Genomic DNA, 11,480 nt, shown 5'->3' with positions numbered 1-11,480 from the left:
TTAAATGTTGATGCAGTAAATTTAAATATCCATCCACTAAAATAGAACAAAACTATGTTGAAATACCAGCTCTTTCAGATTAACATGGGTTTATTTATTGGCACAAAAATATACAGCTGAGAATGTTTTTCAGGATCTAACAACATAATTTGATCATACGTTTAAAATGAGGGGGAAAATGAATTACTATCTTCTTATGAAGATTAGCAAGAATAAAAGTGTCCACTCATTCCCTTCTTTAGTAAAAGAATCATTGAAATTTACTTAAAAATATAAAACATGAAACAGAGTGTGTGAGACAGAAAGCAGAACTAAAGAGGCAACGATTTTAAAGGGTTTATTTGAAATAAGCTGAACATGTAGTTTAATTTATATTAGAAGTCACCAAAAAGGTTAGCATACAACTGTTTGACCAAGCCTGCATTAAAATTTACTCATTTGGAGCTTTGTTTCAAGGTGAAATCTCACACACATATTATGGGTTGTTTATTGAGACATTTTACTTGCCTGTGATTTTCTGTGAGTGGCCTGTGTTGTAAACATCCACCAGCTCAAATAGCTGCTCCCCCAGAGAGTCAGAAGACACTGACACATCATCCTCATCCTTACATACCTGACTGTAAAGAAAGACATGAGAATACACTCGCTGAAATGTTTTGACATTCAGATAAATCCCATGTGTGTTACTGTTATTTACTCCAAAGGTAAAGCTCTCCTGTGGCCTATGTAAAAGAAAGAAAGGTCCCAATGCCTCTTAGGAGTGCCGGCACATCTTGTTTTGAAACTGTCTTTGTCAGGTCTTATGATACAGATTTAATTCACCAGGTGTTTAGGGCAGGGGTGAGCAATTCCAGGCCTCGAGGGCCGGTGTCCTGCAGGTTTTAGATCTCACCTTGGGTCAACACACCTGAATCACATGATTAGTTCGTTACCAGGCCTCTGAAGAACTTCAGGACATGTTGAGGAGCTAATTTAGCCAATTAAATCAGCTGTGTTAGGTTCAAAAAACCTAAAACCTGCAGGGACACCGGTCCTTGAGGCCTGGAGTTGCCCACCCCTGGTTTGGGGTTTACCATTAACCTAAGCCAAGGCCTATAGAGGTGAACTGCCATTTTTGCTTGTGGTGTCTCTTTTCTGTGGATGCTGGTAATTTTCTATTTAAGTTTTTTTGTGTTATTCTGGCCTTTGTCCCCCTTGAAAAGTCCAGCCTTGTCATCTCCTCTTATTCCTCACCTGGGATCATTTTACTCCCATTTGGACCTTTGACTCATAACAATGTCATGCTTAAAAATCTGACACATACACAAAATGGACAAAAAACTGGGCTGACCAGAAGCCACATTACACCTACAGGAGCAGCTCAGTCATGGAAACTCATACCAGAAAGCTCCTGTTGCACAGGTTTTATGCTGATGTTAATGTGAAAGGAGGTTTGGGGTTCTGCAGAGCATTGGCACTTTTTATGCCCTGTTTGCATTACCGCTCAATGTTGTGGCTTTGCTCCGCTTTGCAATAACACTATTTACAGTCGATCTAGAGAGGGAAAAATATTACAAACTGACCTTTTGCAATAGCGACATACTATTACAGCACCACAATCAACTTCAGTGATCCCTTTAGAATGACCCATTCTTTCACAAAAGTTTCTAAAGGTGACTGAATGGCAGTACTCAGTACTTTTGTCCATATAGTGTAACTTACAAATTATTTTCTTTTTAAAAATAACACTCTAAAACTACTGGCCATTTCTGTACCTGGGTTCCTGTGCCACCTGCAGGGCTCTCAGGGCTTTCTCCACAGCTGCGGTCAGCATGGCATCATCCTGCAACATCTGAGTCAACACAGGACCTGGCAGCTCCAGTAACATGCCTGTAACACAGATCAAGCTAGACTTCAGGGCCAAGTTACAGCTTCACTTGCAAGTATTAAAACAAAACGACAAAAACATATATATATATATATATAATGTCATTAAACAAAAACTGAGGTACGCAGGTCCCCTAACCTGTGAGTTTTCCAGCATCCTCTTTGTGTTTGGAGGAAATCAGAGAGTACAGCTGCTCCCCAAGTGTCTCCAGATCTTCTTCTTCTTCCATGTTTGACTCTTCATCACAAGACCCTGACTTTACCTGCCATGCTAGAGCAGGCCGTGACCTTTAACTTATCAGGTTTTGACCTCAGATACATTTCTTGTTCACATCTTTCAATCACAGCAGCATAACGAAAACATCCACGAAATAAATCAAAATCGGCGTCCAGAAGTTGCGATTTTGTCTACAATCGCTCTCTTATTCGCCCTGCCTTTGCTCCTCGTTGGCTCGAGTTTGGAGCTAACATAACACTAATCGGTTTGGCGTTAAAACAGCTGATTATTATGTGTAAAATTTCAGGCGGGTGCCTGTAAACACCAGGCGCACATTAATGACGTGGACATACTTACTACGCTGAACGTATTCCTCCGCTCTTTCTATAAATAACTAGTACTAAACAAAATTACATTCAGTATTCAATACAGCATCAAATGCGTTAATAAAATGTACATATATATATTAATTATTAGCTATATGTCATATAATTCAATAAAATATGGCTTTTGTCCCAAAATGCAATTTAAAAAGGTAGATGGGTGTGCGTAAGAATCTCAGCGAGAGGTTCCGTAAAGCGGTTTCCGCTCTCTCCGGTCCTTTCCTCCGCTAAAAGGTAACGTGGTCGCTTCGGTGGCTAAAAGCTGGTGATTAAAGTACATTTGTTTTCTTTCCCTAGTTGTTTTTGTGTTAATAAATGTAGGTATTATTCTTATGTTTGTTGTTATACACCTTGTGCGACAATAAATGTCCCTGTTGTATGTAGAAATGGAAAGATTAATCTTGTAAGCACCTCGCTCTGGTTAGGCCTCATCGTGCTCCTTCGGTTCCCCGGCCTGAACAGTGGCGCTAATGCTAGCAACCGCAGCTCTCTGTGTTTTCTGTACAGTCCTAACAGAATAGTAAAGTCTACGGTTCGCTATATTAGATGTTTGCCGTCTCATCGTTTCCCGTGTTAGTCCGTTCAAGTTGTGACGCTAAGCTAACACGTTTAGCTAATGTCAGAAAATGCAGGCAAACATGTTAGACGCCTGTCAGGGTTTTTCGTCTTCCAGATTTTCAAGAAAAAAATTTCCCTCTTTTACACAGGTTCACCATGTCGTCCCATTTGCAGTGGATGGTCATCAGGAACTGCTCCAGCTTCCTCATCAAGAGGAACGGACAGACCTACAGCACTGTGAGTACAAAACCTGCTCTGAAGAACCTGACCAAACGTGCGATTACGCACCCAGAAAGTTTGCTTTAGTACTGAAACTGGGTTTGAGCAGTGATGTACAGTGTGGTATGGTAGGGACACAAATAACTTAGACTTAAAACACGGATCCCAGGCTTTGTACATTACCTTAACATACTAACAAAACATTGCAAGACAATCTGCTGTTAGTGTTTGAGAATTGCATATTAGCGGAGCTGACAGGATATGCCACATAGGCTTGGACTGTATCTGTGTTTGTGACATAATTCTGGCTAAAGATGTGAGATTAGTTGAAGGTGGCACTGGAAATGCTAGTTGGCTAGCATCCGTAAATATTTATATTGCTGAAGATCAAATTGTTGAGATTTTTAAATGTCCTGGTAATGTTTATTAAAATATACCGCATTACCTCCCTAGCCTAACAGCAGGATCAGGCAAGATAATTAAATAAATGCATGCCAGTGATCTGAATGTCTTTGTTTTGTGACAGGAGCCCAACAACCTGAAGGCCAGGAACTCTTTCCGCTTCAATGGGTTGGTGCACAAGAAGACTGTAGGTGTGCAGCCTGCAGCCGACGGCAAGGGTGTCGTCGTAGTGCTGAAGAAGCGTGCAGGTAAATGAGTAATGCTGGTTCATTAACGTTTGAGTAATAGTATTGTCCAGACTCAGACTGGACAAACGATCCTCTCTTCAGTAACTTTAAGGAGTATTTGAACACAAATATTTCAAATGCTCCTTATGCATCAGGTAGCAGCAACGTTTATGTCATCTATGGATGCCTAATGAATTTCCATTAATGGGAGGGGGGGGGAGGAAGTTGTTAAAATTTATAACTAGATACATTATTTTGTGTTGTACAGTGAGATATGACAAGGATGACAACTGCAGAAGTATTAGATTCTGCATATTGTGTATATCACAGTATACAGAAATGTGGTTTTCTTCTTGGAAAATCCATATTTTTGGATCATTGGATACATTGGATGCTCATTTTGTTCTCTTGATGCACAGGCCAGAACAAACCTGCCAACTCCTACGTCAAGGTCACCATCAACAAGAATTCCCGTGCCACCCTCAACAGCTTGAGGCACATCATTCGCAAGAACAAATACAGGAAGGACCTGCGTATGGTGAGCTTAATCTGTGGTTTTGGGGAGGCTGAAACTTTAAATAGCTGGCATTTTTGTTTGTGTCAAAGTTTAAGAACAACATTTACGTCTCATTTGTTTCCCCAGGCTGCCCTGCGTCGTGCCAGCGCTATCCTGAAGAGCCAGAAGCCTGTTGTGGTCAAAAAGAAGCGCACCAGGGCTGCCAAGACCGCATAAACTCATTCACATGATAAATAAATAAAAGGGTTTTTGTTTGGAAAAAACACTACAGTGTCCTGAGTCTTCAATTTTGAGCATGAGCTTCTTTAGATCAGTGATCTGCGCAGGTATCCGATGTGGTTATATTTTTAAAGCAGTGTTTGTGTCTGAGGAATTGATGCACATAAATGGATGTTTTTCTTCCCCACAATAATTTGTTTTTTCTCAAGTGATAATTCACTTCCACGAGTCCGAAAACAGTCCTGATGAGCTGTGTAGATGTATGGAAGCAGAAAAAAAAGTTACATGTTACTTTTGACAGGTGTGCAGTTTCCTTGTGACGGCCATTAGTTTTGTCACAACTACAAATGTGGCAGTAAGTGGAAAATGGGCGAGTAAGACTGATTATCCAAGTTTCTGCCCATACATGACAGGCTTTAGCTTTAGATGCTGCTGCTACTGAGAGTTTACTTAAAAGCTACAATTGTGATTTTTAGATTGAAATTTGTTTCCAGTGTTTTGTATGTTAATGAATAGGGAGTACCTCCTCCCGAACTCCCTCCCCTGATGATCCGTTGTTATCATAGATCGTATTTGTATTTGAGGACGATCACACTGAAGCAATCTGCTTCTGCTACTGCACTTAGTGATACGGAAACATTGGATTGATTTAAAAGCAGCCCACTGGCAGCTTTCCACCCATGGCTTTGGAAAGAAAGAACCATTGTCACTCCCACCCCTGCCGTGTTTAAGCTGACAATATCTGCACCGACCATTTATTCCTGTCTTCACCTGTGACAAGGATCGCTGGGTTACTGTGAAGATGTGACAGAAGCTTTGTGCTGCAGTCGCTATGAGGACACTAAGGCTTTCGCTGGTAACCCTGACGCTGCTGGTGCTGGAAAGTCAGGGTTTTGAACTGCAGGATACGATCCATGCGCTGATAGAGGAGAACATCCACCTCCATGACCAGCTGGAGAACCTCACCAAGGCCCTCAGAGAGCTCAAACGGATGCTGTGGCTTCACTCAAATGGTACAGAGTCCTCTTTATGTTATCTGTAAATACAGGTGGGCAGGCTGAGCTTGGTTTTGGTTTTTAATAAAAATAACTCAAAACGATGATGGTTAAGATGAAATAATAAAACGTTCCTTTGAGGAATTTATGTTCTTTAAATGAAAAATCCATAGTGCAAGAAAATAATTCAAATGGGAAATAAAATCTTCACGTTTGTGTGTTTAATTCTGATCCTTTTCTTTGTTACGAAAGTCTTTTTTTATATCTTTAATGTCTCCTACTCCATTTTTCACTGCACATATTCTTGTACACAAAAACAACATCTTTGAGCTGAAATGAGAGACAATTGCACAGAAGCTGATTTTGAGACAGTGTATGGGGATGAAATGTTGGCGTCCAAGGTCAAAACGGCTTTTCCCCTTTCATTTACTCCTCATGTTCTGTATGTTTTAATCCTCTCCCGGCTCTTTGTGTTAACTCGTGCACTCTCTGCATACACATTAGCACTTCAGGGCTCGATTAGGATGCAGGATGTTTTGCTTTTTTTTTTCATATAGTCTGTGCTGTTCGCAGAATAAAAGATATTAACAGAGCAATTCTCTGTTTTTGATACAGACCCAGATCATCACCATGAACATCATGATGAAGATGTCCAGCATCTGTGGGACGAATGGTCAGAACATGGTGTGTATGTCTGCAGCTGGCTGAAACTACTCCCGTGACTTCACAGAGCTGTGCTCACTGCATTAGTTTGCATTGATTTCATGGCTGTGTGGACAGCAGAGGGTTAATGAGTTGCACTTTGGGATAAACCAGCTGCCTAATGCACACCCCAGCTGACAAAGTGTGACAGAATTTCTCCTTTCCTGGCAGGTATCAGTGCAGAAACCCACCTCCTGCTGGAAAACACCTTTTGTGGGCATGGCCTGCATGGCTCAGCAGCTCCTCTCCACGGTCACGGAGCACACCTCATACGCCTGCTGATGCTGCTGCAGCTGCTGCTGATAATGATGAGATGCCTGTAGGCTGCAGCGGTCTGATGTCAGAAAAGTCGAGTCAACTCCTCATGGCCGCTGCAGGCTGTATTGTGCAATTTAATATGGTTGAACAGCGAGTGTCGATGCCACCGCTCTTCCTGTTCAGAGGAATTATTGAGCCGACAAGATTTGAAGAGTTGACCTGTCAATCCTGTGTACAAATCACCTCTGGGGAGGATTCACTGGAGCGAAAAGTTCATGTGGGTGTAGAAAGCAGACTGAGAGCAGGTTAAACACAGGGAGTTGCCTTACTTTTTAGCCATTTATTGTATTAATGAAATACAATAAATGTTTATAACTAAGCTGAACTCAGAAAGTTGGTTTTTGTAACTCTAAATGGAAATGCTGTGAACTTTACTGAAAAATAAAGCTAACTGCTAATTTTTGTGTTTGCCTGAGTACAGCTAAAGCCACTTTACCTGCTATAAAATGAAACAATAATTCTTTCCAATTTAAAAAAAACTAAGTAATGAAATAGAAATAATTACTGAAATATCAATGAATTTATTTGAAAAGATGTAATAGATTATTTCCAATTTGAAATAGTTAATTACTGAAATGTGTAATTTATTATTTATTTACTTATTTAATTCATTTTGGCACTCTTGGCCCTCCAGTTTCAACAACACTAGTTATCACTCAGGTGTTTTCACCTTAAACACTTCTACCCCAACGCTTTACGTTGTTCACCAGTTCCTGTTTTAAAAACAATAAAATGTTAAAGCAGCCAAAGTCGTTCTTCAGTTGAACCACTTGGCAGTCATCTTGAAACGCCTCCAGGCACTTTTCTTTTACGCAATATGTAAATATCACCAGCACATTGGTAATTATTATTGCAATCACCTGATTACCTGTTTTTAAAAAATAAAATAGTTTGTTTACCTCTTTGCAAGTTCTGCTCCATCACAAGCTTGATAGAGGACTTTTAGAATTCATTTAGTTCAGGACACTTTTAGTGCCACCCCTTCTTTTTATATAAGAAAGCACATCGAATTTAAATTCCTCACATAAAACATCCTGAATAATCAGGTCCCATCTTATCTTAAAGACCTCCCATGATGCAATGAGTGTTTCTTCTTCACTCACCTCTAATCGTTAGTTTTTACTAACCTCTGGCCCTCTTCCACAGTGTTTCTTTCATCCCGTCTCCCTCCCCTCACCCACTTGCAGCAGATGGCTGATTCAACCTGAGCCTGGAGGTTTCTTCCTGTTGAAAGGGAGTTTTTCCTTCCCACTGTCACCAAGTGATCGCTCATAACTGCTTGTTGGGGCTTGTCCTTCTAACATTGCAGGGTCTTTAACTTACAATATAAAGGCAGATTTTGGCACTACAAAAGTACAACTGAATTAAACTGAATAATGTTGATGATGCAGTTTAAACTTTACACAGATTCCAGCAAATAAAAAGACAACAAAATACCAAGTCCAAACACTTTACACTTTATTGTCCTGACTATTTGATATGGTGGAGCACATATAAAAGTTAGAAAATTAACTAATAGTTAGTTTGGCCCAAAGGTTTTCTATTCTACACAGTGAAGCACATGAATACACGGCAATGTGGTTTAACACAATAAATAGGTAAAGTTGTCAGCTCAAACAAAACGTAAAACATCTACAGTATTCTGAAACCCTCTGATAATGATATTTACACTCATCAAATAACTCATATTTACTATGGAATGATAGGATGAAATGCACTAAGTTGTGGTGTCTGCACTCACTTTTGGTTCTGCTTTAATGCTGGTTGTGTGTGGCTGCGTGAGTGGTGAGGTGTCAGTCAAGGCTCGCTCTGTTGCTACAGAGGGGCCACATCTGTGTACACAGTTTTCCCAAGCATATCATACATGTTAGAAGCTATGGCTCTAGTCTATATCAAGGTCAGAGTCCTCGTCGCTCACAGTGCTCTGTATGATGGCTCCGTTGCGAACCATCTTTGGGATGACGGGAGGCTTTTCGGGCAGCAAGCCGTACTCCCGCAGCAGGGCCTCCAGGTCTACGGCAAAGAAGTCTTCCCCGAGCTGATCTGTGAGCCGCACAAAGTTGCCGATCAGGTCCCCGGCTTTGTAAACGAGCAGAGCAGGCAGAGCGCTGTCTCTGAACAGTGCGCTGGTGCTGATGGCTGAGCTGCGCACGCTGCAGAACTTGACCAGCGGGTATTCCTGAGCTAGACACATCAGGCTGCCGCTCATGGCCTCGCAGCCCGGGACGTCCGGCTCGTAGATGTGGATCATGACCAGGGTGCTTTTGTCCTCTTTGTCTAAAGCCTCTAAGAACTCCTCCCCACTGTTTAGCTCGTAGACCTGCTCAAAACGCTTGCCGCGGCACAGCTGGCGCCGCATCTCTTCGATGCGCTGCATGCGGTAATGCTGGAGGAATTCTTCATCATCCTCTTCTTCCTGAAGCATGTTGTACTCCTGCATGGTCATCTGTGAAGCAGACAGGAATGAACACACAAAATCAGACGAGTGTGTGCAACACAATTCACACTTCTTTGTATTCTTTGAATATGAATCTACAGCCAGGAGAGAGTGGACTATGGACAAAAACTGGAATAAACTAGACCGAGTTTTATTCATTAAAGAAAAAAAGAAAAAGCATCTTGAGCCTATTGAGTATATGATGTATGTTGTTTGTTCCATCCACAAATACAATCAATGGTGCAGAGTCTAGAAAATAGAAGTTTTTTTGTTTTACCATGTTCACGCTGTCCTTGATAATCAGCTCTTTGCCTACATTCACCCCAGGAGGGATGCCACTGATCAGCAACAATAGGTCTGAGCTAAACGAGGGTTTTCAGAGGTCTTTCATGTGTCTTCTGTTAGTCTGATTTACTTACTTTGCCTTGGATTTTTTCCTGAAGTGCCTTCTGTTTCTCTTGGTCCTTTTCCTGGTCAAGGTTAGAGCGGCATGTCATCGACAGCTTCTTGATCAGTCTTTCCATCTCCTTCTTCTGCTCTTGTTTCTGCTCCACCTCAAGCTGCTTGTACTTCCTCCAGTCATTGATCACACCCTTGGGCCCTGACACAGAACAGCCACTGTTACCATAACACACTCTATATTCTTATGACACAGATGAAAGATCGATTAAAGTCAAACACAAGGATGGCTTAAAAATGAGGGAAGCTCCAAGGATTTTTTTAAAAAAAAGTTTCTGACATTTTTATTTGTCAAAAATAACCAGATAATTTATTTAGATGTCATTTGGGCTGCTGCCTTGTGACAAGGGATCAATTTTTTTTTCTTTCCTGTGAATGCACTACATCTGTTTGTACAACCTGTGTTCACAGCACTTCCATCTGCGCTGTAGTCTATCTCGGGTTCCGTGACTTCAGCATCCCTAATGGTCTTGTTCTCCCCATCCTCATCATCATTGTCGCTGCCTTCATCCTCACTGCTGCTGTAGTAATACTGCAGCTTCTCTCCCAGGATCTTGTCATCCAGAGTAGTCATGATGACGGCTCGCCTGTGGGAAGCAGTATGAACTAGTTTAATAATGAATAATAAGCACACAATACAACGACTCCGAGATATTAAAGACTTCTAACCTCACTGATAAAAATCTGGATAAATCGGATATATCGCGTTCATTGCTTAATAGTCCAGTATAGTGCTGTATAATCCAGACAGATAAACACAGCTAGAAAAGGCTTATGTACATAAAGTGGGCCACACACTATACATAGCTTAGAGTAAGTGTGCCAGTTTATTAAACTTAAGCTAAGAGGCCTTTTGTGATGCACCGATCCGTAAGTAAGAGAGCCGGTGTGTACAGATGGGCAGACGGGGAGAGAGACATTCCTCACACTGCCCTCTTACTTATGACAGCATACACAATATGAGGCATGAATCGGGACTGTGCTGCTTTATTATTGTCCCAGCACAGCAGCTGACAGCGAAGATAACAGCTAACGAGAGTTGATCTGAGAGCCTCTGCCGATGTTGAGACAGATAGCTCAACCATTTACATTCACTATTGCTGTTGTTTCAGTACATGTGCCGTACTGAAAAGAAAATGGCGACAATCCAATTAGCTTGTTTATGTAAGAAGGACGCGGGCCGAACAGCTGGTGGGCTGGGTGTTTGTAGAAAGTAAGGTGGTTAGCATTAGCTACGTGGGTTAGCTACTTCTCCTATGCTGACTTCCTGGGAGTCCGCGGCAGCCATTACCCGAGATTGTGTTAAAACGAAGCCGACTCCTACATCATATATTGCATTAAAACGACACAATACATCCACTACTTGTAACCACCCGGCTTCTTACCTCAATTTAATAACCGACTCGCTGGCTGCCCGAGCTTAATCCACTAGTTCAGCCGCCTCAAGCCGCTCTTCCACACAAACGTGATGCCTTCAGGGTTCACTGACGTGTCTTAATAATGATTCGTGGGTAAAGAGAATCGGAATGAAGTCGAAACTGCAGCCAGTTTAAACTGCATCCTGTCTGTTATGTAGACACACTGAAACTCACCTCTCCGATAATTGTAACGAAACAATTTTACTTTCTATAGCTTTGCAAACAATTGCAGCACGCGAGTATTTAATTTACTTATAAGCTTAAAAATGACGTAATCAAGCAGTAGAAGATCCGAACTGCTTTCTAAATAGTTAGTTATGATACTGTTTCCATCCAAACTAATATGTCAACCCACTGTGGTGACACTGTAATATTTAGTTTTGACTTTATTGTGAGTTTGGACTTTACCGAGGGCGCCTAAAGACAACACATGAGGTGCGGGAAGTTGCTGGAAGATAAACTATGCAACTCCCTATTTCACCACTAGAGGGCATAAAGAGTGCTGCTATGGCTTCTACAATCAGTGCCAAGCTAAATATTTTG

The 11,480-nt window shown here is 41.5% G+C and overlaps 4 protein-coding genes across 6 annotated transcripts in view; 2 read left to right on the top strand and 2 right to left on the bottom strand.

The window, feature by feature from the left end:
• LOC147326143 (uncharacterized) overlaps window positions 1-2,417 on the bottom strand; it is a 4,551-nt gene extending 2,134 nt beyond the window's left edge. Inside the window, exons 1-3 of the mRNA XM_086301114.1 lie at window positions 2,006-2,417; window positions 1,755-1,869; window positions 508-617 (exon numbers count right to left, since the gene is read on the bottom strand). Coding sequence (XP_086157240.1) covers window positions 508-617; window positions 1,755-1,869; window positions 2,006-2,096 — 316 coding nt within the window. The 5' untranslated portion in view covers window positions 2,097-2,417. The remainder of the gene's footprint in view (window positions 1-507; window positions 618-1,754; window positions 1,870-2,005) is intronic.
• A 260-nt stretch (window positions 2,418-2,677) lies between these two features.
• Window positions 2,678-4,652, top strand: rpl28 (ribosomal protein L28). 3 transcript variants are annotated; one of them, XM_086302578.1, is made up of 5 exons: window positions 2,678-2,700; window positions 3,174-3,261; window positions 3,770-3,893; window positions 4,292-4,410; window positions 4,516-4,652. In XM_086302578.1, the coding sequence occupies exons 2-5, from the start codon at window positions 3,181-3,183 to the stop codon at window positions 4,603-4,605; spliced, it is 414 nt and encodes a 137-aa protein (XP_086158704.1). In that variant the 5' UTR covers window positions 2,678-2,700; window positions 3,174-3,180; the 3' UTR covers window positions 4,606-4,652. The 3 variants fall into 3 exon arrangements, with proteins under 3 accessions (XP_086158704.1, XP_086158703.1, XP_086158702.1); XM_086302577.1 differs by having other exon boundaries at window positions 2,694-2,731; XM_086302576.1 differs by lacking the exon at window positions 2,678-2,700 and adding an exon at window positions 2,760-2,783.
• A 604-nt stretch (window positions 4,653-5,256) lies between these two features.
• LOC147326141 (uncharacterized) lies at window positions 5,257-7,477 on the top strand. The gene is made up of 3 exons (XM_086302575.1): window positions 5,257-5,621; window positions 6,219-6,287; window positions 6,477-7,477. The coding sequence occupies exons 1-3, from the start codon at window positions 5,441-5,443 to the stop codon at window positions 6,626-6,628; spliced, it is 402 nt and encodes a 133-aa protein (XP_086158701.1). The 5' UTR covers window positions 5,257-5,440; the 3' UTR covers window positions 6,629-7,477.
• Window positions 7,478-8,064: 587 nt separating this feature from the next.
• pdcl (phosducin-like) lies at window positions 8,065-11,041 on the bottom strand. Its single transcript, XM_086301113.1, has 4 exons — window positions 10,905-11,041; window positions 9,919-10,106; window positions 9,480-9,661; window positions 8,065-9,069 (listed from the first exon to the last, which is right to left on the bottom strand). Exons 2-4 carry the CDS (start codon window positions 10,091-10,093, stop codon window positions 8,506-8,508), a joined length of 921 nt encoding a protein of 306 aa, XP_086157239.1. The 5' UTR covers window positions 10,094-10,106; window positions 10,905-11,041; the 3' UTR covers window positions 8,065-8,505.
• Between the last annotated feature and the right edge of the window lie 439 nt (window positions 11,042-11,480).

Source organism: Aulonocara sp. 'chitande type north' Nkhata Bay, linkage group LG7, assembly GCF_057382095.1.
Source record: "Aulonocara sp. 'chitande type north' Nkhata Bay isolate Kocher_YH1m ecotype deep benthic linkage group LG7, A_spYH_male_GT1.1, whole genome shotgun sequence".
NCBI lineage: Eukaryota > Metazoa > Chordata > Actinopteri > Cichliformes > Cichlidae > Aulonocara > Aulonocara sp. 'chitande type north' Nkhata Bay.
The sequence above is the reverse complement of the archived record's forward strand: the minus strand, read 5'-3'. Positions and strand labels throughout refer to the sequence as shown.